Source organism: Anoplopoma fimbria, chromosome 8 (genome assembly GCF_027596085.1).
Source record: "Anoplopoma fimbria isolate UVic2021 breed Golden Eagle Sablefish chromosome 8, Afim_UVic_2022, whole genome shotgun sequence".
NCBI lineage: Eukaryota > Metazoa > Chordata > Actinopteri > Perciformes > Anoplopomatidae > Anoplopoma > Anoplopoma fimbria.
Genome location: NC_072456.1, coordinates 7915815 through 7937363, shown reverse-complemented (window position 1 = coordinate 7937363; position 21549 = coordinate 7915815). Strand labels below are relative to the sequence as shown.

The 21549-nt window shown below is 39.5% G+C and overlaps 1 protein-coding gene across 1 annotated transcript; it reads left to right on the top strand.

The window, feature by feature from the left end:
- The first annotated feature begins 5740 nt into the window (after window positions 1-5740).
- Window positions 5741-20646, top strand: LOC129094664 (thiamine transporter 2-like). Its single transcript, XM_054602924.1, has 6 exons — window positions 5741-5766; window positions 12697-12814; window positions 14987-15743; window positions 18884-19076; window positions 20070-20211; window positions 20503-20646. Exons 1-6 carry the CDS (start codon window positions 5741-5743, stop codon window positions 20644-20646), a joined length of 1380 nt encoding a protein of 459 aa, XP_054458899.1.
- Window positions 20647-21549: the final 903 nt, after the last annotated feature.

Sequence of the window (21549 nt, the reverse complement as noted above, 5' to 3'; positions counted from 1 at the left end):
GATTATTAAAAAAAAGCAAAGTCAAAACTAGGCTGTGTTAACTGGTGCTTTTGCCTGTTGTTTTACCTCTATTTAGGGTTTAATTACCTTTTTCTGAACATATTCAACAATGCAAAAAACGGCCAGAATATTCGATACAGGTAACAAATGAACAACATGTGTACTGGCTCAACTTCAACTTTGAGTTTTATACTGGTTTACAACACCGCTTCAGGCCTATACACCATGTTTGTTAGAACAGAGAGTGAATGTGAAAGTGAGGGAGACAGTCAATGATGTGCTCCACAAGGCTTTTGGCTATGAGGAACTGACAGGTGAAGGAAAGCCAGGGAGTTCAGAGTCTGCAAAGTTAGTTAACTGGCAGACGGAGAATATGGCATAGATATGAAGGTTGGAAGCCTGAGGGTGCACAATGTCAAAATGGCGAAGCAGAAACCTACTGAGAACCAGGGGCCGTTAGAAACTCTGATTTAATCAGAGCATCTGTCTTTCAAGTCTATAAAATTTTATGCAAGCCCTTCTAATTTCAGGGATGCATTCATTAATACAGGAACCAAAGAGGGTAGAGAAAAAGACAAGATGTATGCCCATGGAGATGGATGCATGAGGAATGCAGCAGTGAAATTGAACTGGAACTGCAACAACAATATTTTTGAGCTATATTAACAAATAACAACAGTACTGTTAATAAATGGTTAGGCAATTCAAATTAGTGAAGGGTATACTTAAAGGTTAGGTGTTTTACAAAGTATTAAGGTTAGGCAAAGTCATTTCATGCAGTTCAGTGCACATATTTATGGAGACTGACTATGTATGTCTCTTTAGCTAATGCTAAAGCTTAGACACCATTTAAAAGCACATCATGGTCATGCATTAAACAAACTACCTTGACTGTGGGGCTCTGCTTCAGTTTGTCTTGGATTCTTATGGTAAGGCCGTTTGCATCTATGAGCACTTCTGTAAACACTGCTACTTAGTAGTTGGTGAAGTGTCGCCGTAAACTTGGAAGTGATATGCTGTGGCTCAGCCGACAGAACTTGACAGTAATTTAACTGCAGTTGAGAATAATTAAATGCAAATGTATATGTAGGGAGTCGGTTTGGATGATAACATACATACAACAAGATGACATGAAATAATATAATTCCATTATGAGGTCCCAATGTCCCACACCAGGTAATTGTAGCCGCATGAATTTAATTCAGTTAGTTCAGTCTGGTGCAATTTCCTCGCTTTTATAGCTTAATGCCTCGCTCTCTCTCTCTGTGTCACACACACACACACACACACACTCATAGATGCTCACTCCAAACTTATCTCCACATTCCAATGAGCACAAACTAATTCACTTAAGGCTGACAAATCTTACAGCCATATGCAGCGCGAACAGTCAGCTCAGCTCAGCTCTTTCGACCAGTGCTGCGTCATTTCCCCACATGAGTTCATCGGTTCATCACTCCGAGGGGACCAAACCTCCCCCGTGCATTATGTGTGCCCTCAAAGACCTAATTGAAACTGAAAATGTTATGTTCCACTCCAGTGCTCTCCTAATAGGCTGGCTCTCAGTAACCAGGCTTGTGAGGCAATTACAAACCAGAGCCGTGAGTGGAGATGAATCTTAAAGTGGTAGTGGGCACAGTGGGTGTGAGTGACTGTGTGTGTTTATACTGGGGGGCCTGGCCAGCTGAGAGAGCTGGAGAGAGGTGAAGCCTAACTGACTAACTAATTATAGATGTCCTTTTTTGGCTTTCGTCTCTATGCTTCCCACTGTTTCGTCTGGATGAGGGAACTGAGTCCTGGCAGATCAAACGAGATGCTTCGCTTCATTGGCTCAGCTTTAAGGCTTCCAATCAGAAACAACTGGGTGCCAAGTGAGAGCAGCCAAGGTTGCATCCTTATCCAACAGTTTAAAGGAAAGAAATTTGGGGAGCTTTCACGCTGGCAGTTTTATTTGAATCTGGGAGAGATTTGCCTGAAACACTGGTTAATATAACACTTTTTCTGGAACAAGGTGGCACAAGTTCGGATCCAGTCGAGCTGGGGTACTCTAAATTGTCTAAATGTGCAGTCAGAATCCAATTATTGCTTCAGCAGATGTGGAATCATATCTGCATTTTATAGGGTGAAAAAAGTACCCGAACACTGCAATCTTGTTTCCAGTTCTTCTTCGATTCTTCATGGACTTTGAACACTCACACCTTTCCGACGTCAAAATTTTGCTTTTGTAACTTCCCTTCAAGTACATGTCTCAAGCTCTTTTATTTTGTCCTTGAAACAACCACTTCAGTCAAATTTCGTGTGTAGAAACCTTTAGATCTGGTCGGACGATGCTTTGTACAAACAAGCTCTTTTACGTTTTGTTGAAGCCGGTCATTCACTTTTGGTTGCTTGAGGGCGGTGTGCACCTGTCAATAGTGCTCATGTGGCTCCACCTTCCAAAACGTGCAATAATCTAATTTCTTGGCAATAGTGCTACACAGCTGCCCTCTATTGACTAACAACCAAAGCAGACAACTAGAAGAGAACAACAGTTAAGAAGTCAGGAAGCAGACAAGGAGGGTTAAATGTAGATGTGACAATGTTCTGGACTCTTACAAATCATAGCCACAGTGAAAATGGCCTTATAGTGAGCTTCTGACTTCCTATACTATCCTCCATCCCTGCGACCTGGGGCAATTCTTTTTGTATAGGTGAACATCTATTACTGTCTCATGTAGCCTGAAACAAGAGAGCAGAGTTGGTCCGGTCCCTGCAGTTGTGGGGCTCCACAGAGAATTAATTAGAAAAGATGGAAAAGGTGGCTGAGGAAGAGCACAGGATATGGGTCTGTATTCTGGTTCAGAGCTGTTAGCACAGCTGCAAGTGGTGCACAAGTTCAAACCAACATTTTACAAGTTCACAAAGTTCATACCCACTTCCTCTCTGTCAAAGGAGCACCTCAGTGTTGACAGCAGCACAGGTGCTCACGTCAGAGAGTCCTAGAGAAGTGGCATAATGTGGATTTTAAAGTCTATTGTGAGTATCTTTAACAGAGCATCGTAGGCATATATATTCACACAGCAAACTGTGCCTCAGTAAATTTTATCTGTTTGAAAGAAGCTATGTGAAAAGTTAGGAGTTAAGATGACAGGAGCTAGGAGATGCCGTCAACATCTGTGGTACTCTATTGACTGGAGAACGCCATGATCGCATATCCTTTGGATGTTGATATGCCATTTTCCTACCTTTTGAACAAGCTTGTATAGCTTTGGCCATTGGGGGCGCTTGGGTATCAGGTATGGAGAAGCTATATTATGGTGCACTACAAAGTCCCAATGATGTCCCAATGGCCAGTCCGACTATGGCCTAACCCAGTGTTTCCCCCTGTGGTTTGTGGATCTCTGTCCAGAAAATGTTGTACATTTTAGTGCAAGAGGCTAGATTTGGGAAGTAATGTGTTCTCTTGTAAACAATTGTGTGCTCTAGTAAACAATACAATTGTTAAAAGAAAATTGTACACAAAGTGCTTGAATAGATATATAAATAGGGATGACTAGCAGACGCGACAAGAGGCAGAGGGCCCTTTCCCGAGGTCCAGGCAAGGGCGACTATGAAGCTCAAGGTGAGACCCGTGAGCCACCTTCATCGCAGGCAGTTACCTAGAGCCGATCACAGCGCACCACCATGCCCCATCCTAGCCCCTAAATAGTGCTGCCTTTGGCTTAATTAGTTTGTGATTCAAGCTCTGTCCCTTAATAGAATTCAAACGTTGAGAGGACCCATTGTGCTGTTGAGTTTGTATTCAGAAAGTGAAAGCTGTTTTAGCTTGCAAACATTAGGACTGAATCCCTTTAGACATTACTATTCATATGTGATTTTCAACACCTGCTGAATGATCAGAAGCTCCCACAGATTCAGTGTTGCATTCCTTTCTCATTATAAAAAAGTAGAATATCTGGCCTTTTTTCATTGGTTGAATTGTGCAGATGGAAAAAGACAAATAACAATGTCAAAATTGTACTCCAACAATTACATGGTGATTCAAACCATGACACAAATTAGTGGACTGAATCACATGGTAGGGCACAAATTAATCACACAAGGGCTAAGCGATGGCTAACCATGCCATCTGCCTGTGGCGGTATTGAAGGTATATTACAAACCATTTTAGTTCACACAGATATTGCATTAATCAAATTACAATATAAGTAAAGTTTGTAAGTTGGCACAAAACATTCAAGGCCCAGAAGAGCACTGATGTAGTAAGTGCTATCACTGAAGACATTTTTGGGGATTTGTGTACTTAAATAATCAAAAATGTTTTGACAAAACACTGGGATATCTAAATTAGGAGTCTTACATTGTATATTTTATTTTTTTTCGCAAAATGAAGTTGCTAATGTAGTCTTCAATAGCGAATGGGTGCTGGGTGCTGTGATTCAATATATATATATATATATATATATATATATAGCGGGTAAAATAAGTATTGAACACGTCAGCATTTGTCTCAGTAAATATATTTCTAAAGGTGCTATTGACATGAACTTTTCACCAGATGTGCTGTGTAACAGTATTGAACCATTTGTCTCAGTAAATAATCCACATGAACTTTTCACCAGATACATACAAATAAGTTCAGAAATTAAGTTATGTGTAATACAATGGAATGAAACAGGGCAAAAGTATTGAACACATTAAGAAAGGGAGGTGCAAAAAGGCTTGGAAAGCCAAGACACCAGCTGAAATCTATCAGTAATTAGAAAGCAATCCTGCCCCTTGTCAGTGCAAATTACTATCAGCTGGTTCATTCCCAACTAATGGCCTATAAAAAGTTGTCTTATTACCAAGGTGTCACACAAGAAACATCTCATGGTGGGTAAAAGCAAAGAGGTAGCAAAAAGCAAAAATGGTGATGTGTTCAATACTTATTTTACCCGCTGTATATATATATATATATATATATATGTATATATATATATATATATATGTGTTAAGTGTTGAGTACTGTCTGCAATTCACAGAGAATTGATGACTGTTTGCTATTTTCAGATGGCCAATAATAGAGCACTAATTCATAATGAGCCAATGCCATTAAGAGAGAGCATCAACATGAGGGTAACTTGATCTGCAAGGTCATTTAGAAAGTAGCATTTGGCACAGCGTTTCTCTGAGATGTAGATTTTATTAACATACAGTATGACATCTGAACTCAAAGTGAATTCCCTGCTTTCATTAGAATAACTAATGCCTTAATCTAGCGCAGAGTGCAGTTTATTGTCAGCTGCCTGAAATGCACTGTTGATTATCTTCCCTGGACTTTTCTTCCTCTTTCTCCTTTAATGTTTCCCATTAAGGCTTAATGGGAATGGCTGCAAATTGCACTGCCAAGAGAAGACAAAAAGCGACACATTTACTGGGAACACTGCCTAGAGGTTAAAATTAACAATCCATGTTCTTTAGAGATATCTGGTGTTTTTAAGATTTGTGTGAAACATACATACTAACATATGTGAAAAAAGGACATATCTATCTATATTTCTATCTGTCTAACTATCTGTCTGTTTGTCTGGACTAAATGTTTGCTTTTTCAACCAATTGTTACCGTGATTCAAATCCCGCCTCGATCTCTGCCCAAATGACGTGCAATAAGTACTGTTTCCTGTTTGGAGGGAAGCCAAAAATAGAGAGTCTTACGAAAGACGGCACTATAAAGAATATGATTAGTTGATTGTGGAAGGAAGCACCCTGAAGGAGTTGGATGATAGCTGTCAAACGGAAGGCTGAGTGGTGCTCGTAACCAAAATTGCAGCAGAAAATAACCCGTCCTACCACACCAAATAACTGTTGAGCTAATCTCCTCCTCCTTCTTCATATACTCCTCTTCCTCCTACTCCTCCTCCTTCTCCTCTGCCACAATTACCCCCACAAATCTGTATCTATTACCTTAAGATGCAGAGAGAATAAAGAGGACAAATGAAGATGATAAAGGGTGGAAAGACAGAAACAGGAAGACTAGAGGCAAAGAGAATGAGGTACTGGTAAAGGAGTGCTAAAAGTATAAAAATATTACATGCACACACATTCACACGTGCTTGCACTCATGCACACCCCCACACAGGGAGCTAATGAAAAGGCAGTCTATTCACAGCTAGCCTGAGAAACCTATATGATTGAGAACTAGACAGAGGGTGAAAGTGGGGGAGAAAAAGAGAAGATGAGCCTTGGATATTGAATTGGGGCAAACGAGTACCACTCCGGCAAGATGTTGAGAGGGTGCTGATATGTCAGCTTTTATTTCCATCCGCCTCCTGCAGCTCTTTCTGTCAGAACAGGACTCATCTGTGACGAGGGGGAAGAAGGGGGAGCCCAGTAAGGGGGACATTAGCCCTCCAGCGCTCACCAGAAGCCGCTGACACTCATCAGTCTAAGAGCCCTCCAGCTATGGCATGGCATCATCTTAGCAATGACCTTGATTGATTGGTGCCAATGACCTCCCATCCTTTCCAAACAAGCTCTAATGAGTTCTAATGAATGGCTTCTAATAGATATGTTCTAACTGGCGTGAATATTGCCATATTGCGTAGTTTCTTTCAATTAATTTATCTGTTTAGGACTTGTTAAAGTGGTATTAAGTCATCAGTGACCTCTGTAGGACCAGAAGAAATTGCTCCAAGGAGTCCAGAACGTGTCACTTCCCTAACACTGTCCACCTGTCTTAACACTCTTATCCTTTGAAACTTTTGTAGCCTGTAAGATAGATGGACTACCCTGTGACATTGCACACCGCAAGGCCATTAAAATCAATTCATTTTTTCTTCCCTGGTTTTGGAGGCCAACTTTTACTAAAATGAGGCAAAATGGCTGCTAAATACATTGAACACCATTGACACTCAAATGGAGAAAGTTCATTTCAGTTTATCTGTATTCCTGGACTATCTAACTATCCATATACATATACAGAGTACCAGGTACTCCCATGACAATATATCAGAACAAATGGGGATTCTACGTTTGAAAATTAAAGGGTTTTCATGGATGACAATGCTGTCGAGTAGGTTGATGAGTGGGTTCACTTTAGTCCATACTGAAATATCTCGACAACTGAATGGATCTTAATTCAATTTTGCACAGACATTCATGGTCGAGAGAGGATGACATTAACTGAGTCTCCCTGAAATTTCCTCTGAGGTGGGCATTTCTGTAAAATGTTTCGTGTAGCACCATCGTCAGTTCCAGTTTTTTTCTTTGTATGGCCAAATACCTGCAAAACTAATGACATCCCCCTAAGCATCAACTGTATGTGCGCTAGTCCAAAACAGGGGTTAATGAATTCGTGACATTAGCAAAAAACAACCATATAGCTGCCCAGAGCACTTTCATTAATGTCTAATATTATGTTATTCTTTATTTTGTGATAAGTTGCTATTATCCCCAATTTAAACTGCTCTGCAATCTACCACATCTCAAATACTGCATGTCCCTACGTTGTTTGTCGTAAAGAGCCTTGCTCTTGGAGATGAAGTGAATAAGTTGATAATATGCCTTTTTGGTTGATGAAATTTGGCTTTCAACAAATGCAAAAAAACCACAGGCAACCAAAACTCTTCCTAAAACATAAATGACAAGCGAAAGTTTCAGAGTCTGTGTGTAAACTTAATCCACACAATGTGAGGTTGTGCGTAATTTTAATTGTGCGTCAATTTCTGATGAAAAACACCACCGCAGAGTCCCAAGGCCTTCAGTCTTGTTTGCAGTCGTATGTGCTACTTACCTCGTAAGAGTTACCTTGCAAAGAAAATGAATGAATAGGCAGAGAGCTTCTGTTAAAAAACAAAATAACAAGTATGGCCAAGAGAGTTGAGCTCTGAATGCCAGAAATTGCAGCTACTGCTATCATCCCTGTCACACACCATATTACTGTCATTTTGTGCAATGGGGCAGTGAAAACCCTCCTTGTTTCCCCTTTTTAAATGTCACAGGGTTGGGTTCAGCTCTGACAGCCATAGGTCCACTTGGCTTAAATGTGAAGTGTTGTTCGGAAGCAGCTCCTTTTGGGCTCGACAGTGCCTTTGACGTATTGATATTCAGCGACATTTGAATTCTCCAACTTTCTATTTTCTGTTTGTTTTTTCTTTCCACATTCATTTGAGGAGATTCCTACATGCACTGCAACATAATGTTACTATATTTCTTGATTTATTTTTCTCTCTTTACACAGTAAGTAATTAGCAGTGGTGTGGCAGTGTTTCCAGTGAAAACTGAAATCACCCCATTTGTATACCTGGAGAGATAAACCCTTTATCTGTTATATATTTTTTTTTCCTTTTTTTTCTCCGACTGAAATGTAGAGTGAAAAACTGGAACTTGCCCGTGTTACAATTTGGTTCTATCATACCATTCATATTTTCTGGTTTTAACCATAGCAGCAATGTCCTGACATCCAGATTTGTCCATCAGATTGTACAATGTGGTCAAGGTTGAGGGGATAAAGCATTTTTTTTCCACATTACTGTAGGTGAATACTGTGAAATCCTGGATCTTTACAATATTTCTCAGTGTCAGGAAATGTTACCCCATGGTTGAGTGAACAAAATGTCAAGGGGGCTTAGCTGTAAGCTAACAACGCAGCTCTTTATATGATTCTGTGGACCAAGTTATATCTTCACCACAAGCACGTCAATAGATCATGGCTGCTGTCAGCTACAGCTATGATCTATTGACTGTTACTGCTTGTACTGTCATAGCTATTACTAATTCTGCCATATCTATTGCAACTGTGTATGAACAATACAAAAGCCAGAAAGATAATTTAAAACATGTGGAGACAAAATATTAAGCAATCAAGCAAGCATTCCAAATGAAGCACTCATCATCCAATTAGACAGGAAGCGGCAGATGGCCGCGTGGTAAGGACAGCTGGTTTCGAGGTTTTCACTGTTTGTCTGTCCATCAGCGTGTCAATCATGTGCTGCTGTTCCCGAAGCTCTCACAAGTTTGAGACTGTCAAAATAGTCAGGAATGTGTCATGAGCACCGTGCATCACAGAGATGAGGAGTGATGCTGCGGGTGTATGACGAAGCATGAGCTCCATCTAGTGTTATGGCTTAAGTGCTTTCCATTATGACCAGCTTTTAGTGCTTCTGGCCCAAAGGCTTCCTGAAAACCTTCAGTAGATGATTACAAGTGATGTTTTAACACTCTGTTCTCAATATTACCAACAAAATGCACTTGGTGCAGTAAAGATGTGGATGTTTACCAATTCAATCCAGTATATTGGAATGAAATGCACTCTTGGATGAGGTCTTACTTTATTAAGACAGTCCAGTGCAAATATTCAACTTACTATATCACAACTATGATGTGTTTGATTTGGTAGTAAAGTGAAATGTAGTCTGTGTTTTGGTATTTGATAATTTGACATATGGTTAAATTCAATTTAGATTTTGGTTCATGCTAAGGTTAGAATGTTATGCAGGTATTAGTAAAAAGGCTGATTTACCCACTATAGCAACACTTTCTCAGGACCCCATAGGTCTAGGGACCCCAAAAACCTAAGGTTCACAGCAGATCACTTGGCTTTTGATAAAATATATTTAAAATTTAACACAAAAATACAACTAAGGCAGGTCCTTTCTGACCTAATCAGACACGAATGGTAACACTTCTATTACTGTATTTTACTATATATATGAATTAACGATATTCATAAATTAATTGCTGCGGGGATGTCGTAGGGGGACCATCAGCAAATGTTTACCCCACAACCACCTAAGTTATTCATCCAGCCATGTGTAGACAAATTACACTATATTGAATATGCATTAGGCTTGTTCATAACTGTATCAAAATGGCACTGAAGAAATTAATCGTTGCCATTATGTAAAGTATTTTAAACAAAACGAAAAAAAGAGTTTGTAAGTGGTGCTGGATTATAATGTGTTTGTCTTCTTGTTTAAACCAGAAACTTGCGTCAGTCACCTTATTATGAGTCCAAGAGCCATAATGGAGGGCTGGGAAACACACACACACACACACACACACACACACACACACACACACACACACACACACACACACACACATATACAGAACTTACGTCTTATCAGCTTGAAGCAGTGGGAGTTCTGTTTTTCAGCCAAACCACTGCGAACATATGCTTATCTGAGCCTCACAAAACACCTTAATATACTCACACACACACACACACACACATACACACATACACCAACCCCATCCCACACTCACTGTTTGTTTTAAAGTCAGGCTCCTGACTGCAGAGGCCTTATATGATTTGCCAGCAAGGAAGGAAAAAAAGGAGATTGTGGGAAGAGGGGTTTGGTCTGTGACAAATTAGGAATCAATTCATCCGGACTGCCTTTGACCACTCGTCAGATCCTGCAATTCAGAAGTGATGACGAAGAAAGGACAAATAGGATAGGTTAATCAAAATATAAAGTATAGTCACATAACCCAAGAGCAATGCTTTTAAGAACAAAACATATTGTAAAAGATGTCCCTTTGACAAAGGTGAGATTTAAAAAAAAATATAGAGCTGGTGCTTGTGTTCTATCTATGATGTGCTGGAACAGTAAAGTTTTTGAAAAGGTATGCTTGTGTTGCTAAACTCCTTGTTCACAGCAGGGTCAACCAGGGCATTTCAGAGCTTACTCAACAAAGTGTCGACCTCAGCCCGTGTTCCCCCCAAAATCAAATTCCAAATGGTTTCTTATAAGGTTTTTTTTCTACTGGGCCAATGCACGTGACACACCGATATATGGCGCCCTGAGCTTTTAGATGTCCTTCACCATGCCGAGCTCCATTTGGCCCTACTGAGCGCAGCAGGCAATTTCAGACGTTTACCAGCCATTGCCTCCCATGGCCCCCACTCTGTTCCAGCTATCATGAGGCCGTCTCACTATCTTTACCCATGAATTTGCAGACGGAAAGGAAGGGGAAATGGAAGATAGATACCTTTGATCATCACTTCTGTCCCTGTACAGACTGTAGAAGATTGCAGAGAAAAAAAAAGAAAAGAAAATGAGTTAATCTGGCTTCTCAAAATGAGAATGAGGTCCATCTCTGTCTGCTGTAGATTAATAAGGAATAAGACTCCAGGTCAGAGATGATTAAGAGCTTAATGAGTCCAGAGAGTAGGGTGAGGGTGTAAGATGGTGCGATCTTGGCACAGCAACTTGCCGTCGTGTGTTGTTAATCTTGTTTTTTTTGTCTGGAATTTTTGTTATAATGTATTTAGCTATATTGTATAAGCTTATTTCAAAACATAAGAGGAGGAAGCAGAGGGAGAGTATTGCTGACTACCAGTGCAGCTAATCACTACTACTCTTATTATTAATGATGACTCAGGGTTGCCTATGCTGTGATCATGGCTATTAGCTTTGAATTGAACTTAATATGTTAAATACATCAGCAAAATTCATATAGAAGAACATGAATGAAAACACAGGTACTTTTGTAGATGAAGGGGATGAATATTTGACATGTTCTATTGCTGTTCTACAACATGGATTGATAATAGAACCAAATGTTAGTAACACTACAGTTTAACTCTGACAGTGTAAAGGTCAAATTGTGCGTCTCTGTATCTGCTCCCTCCAGCCATAGTCACTGAACATCACATACTGTAAATCTGACAACATTAAACTAGAAATGCCAAATATATAAATATGAATAATATTTTGACCTTGATGTTGAGAATTAAGTCATGGCGGCAGTCTGACAGTTTGAGCTGAGGCAGAGCTTTCTGTTGACACCCCACTGGTGACTCATAATTCGCCGTAGGATATTTTAAATTACAGACTACGATAATTCTCAGCTCGGGAATGATTGCCTTGCTTATTTCTTTCCCTAAGTATTAAGAATTCACTGCCAAGCCATCCTGCAAACTTGCAAACTGGTTTTAAAGTTATGAACTTGTTATTTATGACGGTCACAAAGACAAAACGCTGAAAGTTGAGATAATTTGATCAGATGAGCTACTCTGGAAAATTGAAATTTGGGTAAATTGAATTCAGAGCTGAGTGATATTTGTGGATGTGTCCAAGTGTCTACATAACTCTTAAGCAGCCTGGAGAAGGTGCCTTAAGTATTTTGAGAATTTATAGTTTATATTATATAATATTTCTTTGATTAAAACTGCGTTGAATCATTTTATGAATCACTCACATTGTTTTGGACTCCACTGGCTAATGGTGCATATGTACACATTGTGTTGTGTGTGTGTGGGGGGAAGCATGGTGGTGTGTACACCTGCAAGGATACACACACTCATACATATTCCTCTGCTTGACTTCCACCCCTTCCTCAATATCTGCAGGAATGATTTTTTTTTTATATAAAGACAGAGGGGGAGACAGTATTCATTATAACCCAGTGAAGTCCCAGAGGCTCCCCTCCTCATATTTCATCTTAATGCCTTACAGCTTCACATTTTTTTCCGGTCTCGCCGTAGAAAACTTCAGAGGAGAGAAACAACAATGGCAAAGCAGGTGACTCGGTGTTCACAATCAGTCTCACCTTGGCCTTATCCGGCGCTTCCATATCTCAACAGATTAAACGGCCTAAAATTGACTGTGCTCACGACGGACACGGCGAGACGTCCCCAGGGAGCCAGAGAGGAACGATGGGTTTTTGCTGGAGCGGGGAGTGTGGCAGCAGGCCTTGCCGGGCAGGCCATTATATGCCCTGCCGAGCTAGTTGGGTGGGCCCCACTGTGCCGCTCTGCATCTATGGTTTCTGCTCCATGATGAGGCCTATAGAGCCCTTTATGACAGAGTTTCTCACAGGACCTTACAAGAATCTCACCACCGAGCAGGTGAGGCACTGAGCTATGAAATGAGATTTGTGACTGTTGCACACTGAGGGAGACCGTAGGTTATTAGGTTTGCTCGTTTTTTTTTGTTTTAATATACATAATATGAATAATGTAAATGCTTGTAAACAAAGTTATGAATATAAAGTATGAATCCCAATAGTGGACATTTGGTTCAGAGGTGCATTTGTCCACATATAGTCACAACTATAGTAAGCAGTTTCTTTAATATGAACAAATGAATGGTTACAAATTTAATATGTGAATAAATATTTAAGTCAATAGAATTTTATTCGAATATCCATGCCATTATGACAAATTATTACTGTGTTTATAATCTCGGTGGTATTCAGATGGCTAGGCTTCTAATATAGTTTAGTAAACTATCAGTTTAAATTGAGTCACATTATATTTTTACATGTAGCCTAATGTTGTGAATTACATCCTTAGGGTGGTTATATAAGATATATTTTTATAGAATGTTTAACCTGATGGTTGCACTAAAACAAAGTGGTACAGAAGGTCACTAAAATAAATAGGATCCGTCTTCTGGCTACCAAGAGTTTAAGTATTTTTTGTCAATCTGGCCAGTCTTTGTTAAGATTATCCTTCAACCTGGGCAATTGTGTAAAATACCCGTACAAAGTAAAGCAATCAGTGTTGATCAATTACCATTTTGTCTAAGAGGAAGGATTCATCTTAGAGGAATGATTCTTACTGTAATATTCATTACTTCATACATTTTCCACCAAAATGTCTCCATATATGGAGAGAAAAGATTAACAATAATAATGTACAGCCACAGGAAACTGATGTAAGCATTAGCTAGACTAGCATCAGCTGAGCTGCCCTGTTTACACAAGAGAATTCAAAGCTTTTGGTGCAGACTGAAGGGACCAGGGGAGCCTCCACAGTATCGCGCCTCGCATGGTGGCTTTAAGAAGAAACTGAATGGGGTCCTTCACACCTCTGCAATGACAATCACTTTGTGACGCACAAGGCGGGCTGGAAGCCACTTTATGGCAGGTTCACCCGAGATGTACCATTTCATGCTCAACCATGTATGATGCAAATTAGCTTTCAACTTGTGTACCCAAGTGGCTGTTCAGATTACACATGAACATAGCTGTACCAACAAAGTACATTTGATACATAAGTGAATCAAATATGCTCAAGGAGCTCTTAAGAATGCATTTAGACTGAACACTTACCAACACAGATTTTGCCATGCTTTTTTTTTACGGAATCACTACTGGAGTGTGTCTGCAGTCCATGTTTATTTCCCACAAATAGGAAATTCCTTAATTGTACAGGCTTGAGGTACAGCTAATATATAGAGCCTTGGTCTCCAATCTCTCCCAATCAAAAGTTTATTTCTAGATTTCAAACAGCTTGTAAAAATGCATCTCTATTTCAATGTATTGTAATGTATTGTAATTGTAATGTATTTAGTTAATGTGAAAAATGTTTAGCTACTGATTGGAAAGGTAAAAACTGAATAAAATAACACCTACGATCCCTACTGTACCAAAGTGCTAGTTAAGAGGAAGGTTTGACCTTGTGGTACCAATAAGAAAATGAAGGGTGACACCAAAGTCACTATAGGATTCATCCTCTGGGGACAGATGACTCATTATCAAACCTTTTATTTATGTAAGCCTTAACACTTACTTAAGATTTAAAATTGTTTAGTAAACATGGACTCTGACACTTACTAGAAAAATCCCTATTTTCAACAACTGGCTGCCTGCATCCACGTACATTGTTTTGTTACTCAACTGATAGAGATGGAGCGGAATCCAAATCGTGCCACTGCCATAAAAACCTGACTTTGGTCAAGGCCAAAGTGGAACACATGAAAAACTAAATGGGAACAGTCATTTAATAACCATATTTTTTTCTAAAAGGGACCTGCCTTTCAAACTGCAGCCATTGTGTTTATTTTTCATAATATTAAAATGAATCAATTTGTCACATTATGAGCCTCATTTGTGCTGCTTCCTGTTGGACCATGTACATGCAGAAGTCGTTTTTCATTGATTATGAAAAGAGGTGGAACTGCATCTGGTGTGCTGCTGTCATCGCGCTGCACAGACACTCTTGCTACTCCTATCAGCAGTTAGGAATAACTTTCTTAAAAAATAATTAGGTCTCTACCTTTTTCTCCATTTCCAGGTGACTAGACAGGTGTATCCTGTGTGGACTTACTCCAGCCTGGTTCTCCTCATCCCAGTCCTCCTGGTGACAGACTTCCTCAGGTACAAGCCTGTAATCATCCTCCAGGGGTTTAGCCAACTCACAGCGTTTCTGCTGGTACTAGTTGGCTCGGGGGTCCGCTCGGCTCAGTTTGCCTTCTTCAGCTACAGCATTGCCGTGGCAGCAGACGTGGCCTGTTTGTCCTACATTTACAGTGTGGTGTCGCCTAGCTTCTATCAGAGAGTGACTGGTTATGTGAAAGGGGCCGTGTTGCTGGGCTATGGTCTGGGCGCTCTGCTGGGGCAACTGCTAGTGTCTCTGGGTGGGGTGTCCTTGTATTGCTTAGCTATTGTGACTCTCGTCTCTGTCTCCATAGCACTGATAACCTCCTTTTTCCTGCCTATGCCTGAGACTAGTTTATTTCATAAGGGGACGTGTTCTGCACAACAGGGAAGCTCAGGTGAGGACAGTCACGACTCTGAAAGCCAAGACTTTTCCACGTGGATGAAGAGCGTGATGGCTGCCAGGCACGTTGCGAGGATGTTAAGAACACTGGCATTGGACTGCAAGAAATGCTATTCGTCTATTGCCGTGCTCTTCTTCTGCATATGGGCAGCTACAGGGAGATGTGGCTTTTACCAGGTTACAGGGTACGTCCAGCTCCTCTGGGTTTACAAGCAGCCCCACAACTTCACGGCCTACAATGGAGCGGTGGACGGCATCAGCACACTGGCAGGTAACTAATCCACCGTTATAAGCACCACTTCAACCAGCTATAACATGAAAACTTTGCTCTCATGATAATGCATCAGTGATATCAATCCATTTAGCAACAATTAACAATCAACAATAACAGTCTCAACTGGTTGCCTGGCGATCTGATGTTGATGACAAGACTTTAGGCTCTTTGAAAAGAAATAACCCCGCACATACTGTAAGTCTGCATGAACCCAAAACCTGTCAGCAACAAAGATTAAGCAGATGTGACATAATGTATTAATTATTGAGCTTTAGAGGTGCTGGTAGCTGGATTTTGTTTTCCAAACAATTTCATTATACACATTCTGCTGCAAAAATAATTGAATAATAAGACCGGAAGAAAATACAATCCCTTTCTATTATCAGTATTTCACAATCCCCAAAGTACGGCAGACAATAGCAGCAGCATTAATTAGACTGTTTAATTGCGTGCTCTCATCCCCATATGGGTATAGCAGCTGCTGCCATCCAGCCTGTACACTTTTATTGATTATAGAACTGATACATTCCTGTATTCCCCAGAAGCCAAAGGCAATTACTCTGTGTAAACCACATCCAGCTGTGTGCATTTCACTTGTAAATGGTTCTGCCCAACATGCAGTCAAGCTGTAGGGCCCTATGTCTGATATTTCCCCAAAGATTCTTGCTGTACTCTCTTCTGTTCCACACCTAGAAAAACCTCCCTGAGGAAAAAAACTTGGTGGAAACAGAGAGGGAAAAATATGAATATGGATGACCAGCGTGATAAAATATGGCAGAAAAGCACAATATAATTTACTATTTTCATGTTCAGCATATTAATAACTGTATGTCCTTGAGCTCAAAAACAACATCTAGTAGCTCATTAGGATTAAGATAAAATAAAATGTGTATGCAGAACAAACTGAGTTATGTTCAGTAATATGTTTTTGTATACTAAGATTTTCAATGGAAAAGGAGTTACAGCCTTCTTTCTTTTCATCTATGGTCTCAAGCAGTAATTACAAATCATTTACACTTCAAACATATCTTTTTTTTACTCACTTTTTATGCAAAAGAGGTCACATCAGACATCACCGACAGAAAGTAAAACGATAATAACAACAAAACTATAAACTTAAAAACTAAGAGAAAAAACAATAATAAATGTACCTAAATAGCTGATATGGTAATTTCAAATAGTAAAGATAGATATTGGGAAAAGGCGTCCTCATTCATATATCGTACTGTAAGACAACAAACCCTGCAAGAATCTGTGTTACATTTCTATTACTCATATTTAGTAGCAACCCTTGTCCAACTTACTCCCACTATCAGGACATCATTTATCACATTGCTATCGGACACTTATCATAATGACAACAAAATGACCTACATTGTAGGTCATCCCTCACAACCCGAGATAATATTTTATAACATTGTCAGCTTCACTCTAGCCATTCAATATTGTAATCATGTAGGGGCCCCATGTTTTCAGAAATACCTCCAGTATTTTGCTCAAATAAAAAATTGATTGTTCATTAAACAAATTTGGTTAATTCCCCCAACCATTCATTAAAAGTGTCATACTTTGTTGTTGCTGTTATTTCCGTTCAGATTCAGGCCACACACTGGTTTAAACATGCAAATTTATATTTCACTCCCCCACATACAATACACACACAGTATGATGTAATCTTATCAGCGTGAAAAGCAAACACAGCGTGATGTCACATATTTTTCCTCTTCTATGCCACACATATTAAAACTTGGCTAATAATCAGGGGTACTTGCATGCAGCTTGTGTTTGAACCTTCAAAACTATAATCACGGTGAAACTAATGATGGCATCAAGGTCAACTCAATTAGGGCATCAAGAACTCAGATTATTTACAGAAAGCCTGCGTTACAAACTGTGAGCACGATGTTGGAAAAAACATGGTTATTAAGTGGCAAATCTTCAGTTGCATCATGGGAATAATAAGACGTTGCTGCTGTTCCAGATTCTCAGGGGATGAATCCCAATACCTTTGGTGATCCTCTAACTTTCAAAATCTCTGTTAGCTCCTCTTGCTATCACATAAATATATATATATATATATATATATATAGAGAGAGAGAGAGAGAGAGAGAGAGAGAAAGAGAGAGAGAATAAGTACACAAAGTTATCCAATTAAACTGAGACCAATTTAAACATACTGTAAAGCCCAGCTGCATTATTGATTCCTCTCTATGAAGCTGTACAGCTGGATCATGACCCTGCTAAGCCTCCATTTGACACTGCTGAGGAAACTGGTCTAATTATTCCATCTACATTTGACCCCCCTCTGCTAATCAGCACCCTGGGATTGATTTAATATATCTTAAATACACACAGGCTCCAGTGGTGTCCATGTTGGACTATTAGCATTGATTGATCATGAATGGACAAGGACTCAAAGGAAATGTACACATTTAAATAAGTGAAGCAATTATACTCAGCTTCTCTTTATATTCTAGTGGATAAAGAGCTCTGAGTGAAGAGATCCATGTCTTTGGGGACTCAGGGGTTTCCCATTTACACTCACCACAACGAACTCGCCTCAGGTTTAGTTTTCATCCAATCTTCAGCAAATACAGGAAGGTTTTGACATGACAGTGGTAGTTTTGGTTGTAGGATTTGTGATGAATATGTAGCAAGCAAGTTAAAGTGATCTGAGAGGAAGAGATGAAGAGTTAGGGGACAAAACCAGAGAACATTTCAAAGGAGAAAAGTATCCTAAAATAACCAACGCTTCAAAGAGCCACTAGAGTCTCCCACTGAACATCCATACACAGGGATGAAGGTCTCATAGCTCATTCACATTTGGTTAGAAAAACCTTGTGATGTGTCTGGGCTGCACTGTGCCACCCTGTGGCAGAAATGAGAATCGTCACTTTTCAAAGGCGAAGAGTTCAACTAGTCCAATGTTGGACAGAATTCCATCTATAATATGTGTTTGCTGCTGCTAAAGATTGCCATTAGTTTTATGGAGGCATAGATATTATGTGATAGAGTGAAAATAGAGTTGCTGAATATATAACTGTGTTGGGATGTACTGTGATATACATTTTCAGTGATGAATGAATGAACCCTGTATAGTCATGCCGTGCCTCAGAGTGATCGTGTTCTTTTATTAGGAGCTGCAGCCACTGTTGCTGTGGGACACTTGTCTCTGGAGTGGTCTGTGTGGGGGGAACTGGTCCTGGGGGGATTCACGTTCCTCATCGCTGGAGCTTTATTCCTCATGGATCTGACTGACAGCATCTGGATCAGCTACACATGCTTCTTCATCTTCAAAACTGTTTACATGCAGCTTTCCACCATCTGCACGTAAGAATGCATTATAGTTGTGTCAGCAGCACAACAGTCCACGAATAATGTGTATCAATGTGAACACATGCAAGGATCTAATGTGTTGAATTTGAAAATATGACACCATAAAGATGTTTTGTGTTTTAAACAAGTCTAGATGTGCCTCACAGGCTCTAATGGTTCTATGGCGAATGGAGAGAATTCTAAGCCTCCAAACGCATCCTAACCGTATTTAATGTAGTTGTTGTTGCACAGTTAACGACAGAATCGCTTTGTGCAGGTTGGTCTAGCTTTTTATTTGTACTATTTTTTTGCAATTTGGGCTCCAGCCATGCTTAATACTCAGATTGTGCAAAGATATCCACCCTGAGCACAACATAAGTCAATTACATCCACCACTAACACCAGAAGATGAAGGAATTACTCTGATTAGTTTCAACCTCGGTTATTTCCCTTCATTTTTATCATTGTGACACACACATCTAACTTGTCCCCTTATCTCAACAGTTATTGGATATATATTACCCTCATGGACCCTTATAGAAGAATACTACTGATTTTAGAGTTCAAGACCTTTAATTTTTATCATTTAGTGAAATGTCTTGAAAACGTTTGGCTAGATTGCCATGAAATTTGATACATATATTCATATTCGCAGTAGATGAATACTAATGACGGTCTTTTATCTTTTGCCACCAGAAAGTCAAGGTTCTTACTTATCTTATGAAGTATCAAAAAAGCTATACTTCGGGTTTATTGCTAATTAGTAAAGGTTACTATGCTAAAGGCCTTAAATAGGATAATGAATATGCTTGGTAGAATCGGCTACACATCCTCATGTTAAAATTATAATTTTCAGCATAATATCATGCTGACTTTAGCATTTAGTTCATATGACCAATGTGTCTAATTCTTAAAAATGTTATGTCCTTTGTTAAATGTCTTAGTTTGGAAAACGTTATAACTAAATTAATCTTAACCTATCAGGCCTATCATGTAAATATTTCCTAGTTTTCAGATCGCCAAGATGCTGAACAGGGAGCGCTATGCGTTGGTATTTGGCATGAACAGTTTTGTGGGCACAATTCTTCAGAGTGTACTCACCGCAATCGTCATCAGCTCCAAGTCTCTACAGCTCACCATCACCTTGCAGGTACCGCAGTACTCACAAATCACAGGATGAGTTCAGAAGATGATTTATATGCTTTATATTTAATTTATTAATGCGTTGAAAGTAGAATATTGAGGTATATGAATTTAACTTGGAATATTGAGAGCTTGTATTACAGCTAAAATATATTAATTAATATATAATGTTGATGTTTCAAGGGCCTTTAATAAAGATACACAGGGAGACAGATCAAGAGAGAATGATTGGATGAAGTTGTTCTTTGATTTCTGAGTCATCATCCACAGTGCAAGTAACCCTCTCATGTCTTTTCAGTTCCTTATCTACGCCTCGTACTTTGTTGCCATTTCCCTGCTGTTCACAGTCAGAGGTGTGTATACTCTGCTCCACATGAATCGTCTCGCTGGAGGCAACCAGGCAGAGAGGGCCGTCAACCTGCCAGAGGCCTCACGCCTTTGAAGACCCAAATTTCATTTAATCAATACTGTCATAATTTATTACAGCAGCTACAGAAACACAAATATTTAGAGATTCTTACTTACATGTACATCAAGCTTTGATAACTCAACCACATTGCAGTCTGTCATCAGCAGGGTGCAACTTATCTATTCTACAGACGTGCTGTGACTAGAATGATGAAAGTGCAATGTTTAAATATGGCCACCAGAGGACACTACTTGCACAATATAAAACAATAATAACACTACATTGCAGCTCTGTCCTGGTTTAGCGTAAGCACAACAATTTTAGACTATCATACTAGATGTATATTTCTGAAGAAAATATATCTAGTATGACTGAATATGTGACCTATAATGTTTTGGAGGTTAAAAGCTATGAATCGCAGTAGTCCTTCCAGTTGAGATGATGACATTTTGAAATCTATGTTGTTTCCAATACTTGTATGTTTGTTAATATTCACCTATATGTGTAAATATATGGCTAATCCATAATGTGTCTAATGTTTGCTTCTTTTATTTGTGGTTGATTGATGAAAAAATCTACAAAAGTGCATCTAGGGGATATTTATCAAGCTTGCATGATAATTTATGTAAGCTCTGTTAGAAATGCTGCACAGCCTCCCCAGCACCAACAGCCTGCTTGCATCATTTACAATGAGTACCATTCTGTATTTTGTTACAGCATGGCAAAAACCTCTTAATGCCTCTCAGCTGGATGTTGATGTTTTGACACTGAATAAGCAATAAACTTGGGATTCAATTTGGTGAATTAGAGGCACTATTAGGTGCGATAGGAAGAATATCTAAAAGCAACATGTAGTTGCCAGGTAACAGACCAATTTTGTTTGCTAGGCTTAGCTTTGCTCAAAAAGGTCTGAGTCAGTCTGCTGTAGCTACTGAT

What these genes read in the sequence shown, in the direction of transcription:
- LOC129094664 (XM_054602924.1), top strand. Translation starts at nt 5,741, where the DNA reads ATGATAGCTGTCAAACGGAAGGCTGA. An exon ending in AGAATCTCACCACCGAGCAG is followed by an intron (nt 12,815 to 14,986) that starts GTGAGGCACTGA and finishes CTCCATTTCCAG; the next exon opens with GTGACTAGACAGGTGTATCC. An exon ending in CAGCTTTCCACCATCTGCAC is followed by an intron (nt 19,077 to 20,069) that starts GTAAGAATGCAT and finishes AATATTTCCTAG; the next exon opens with TTTTCAGATCGCCAAGATGC.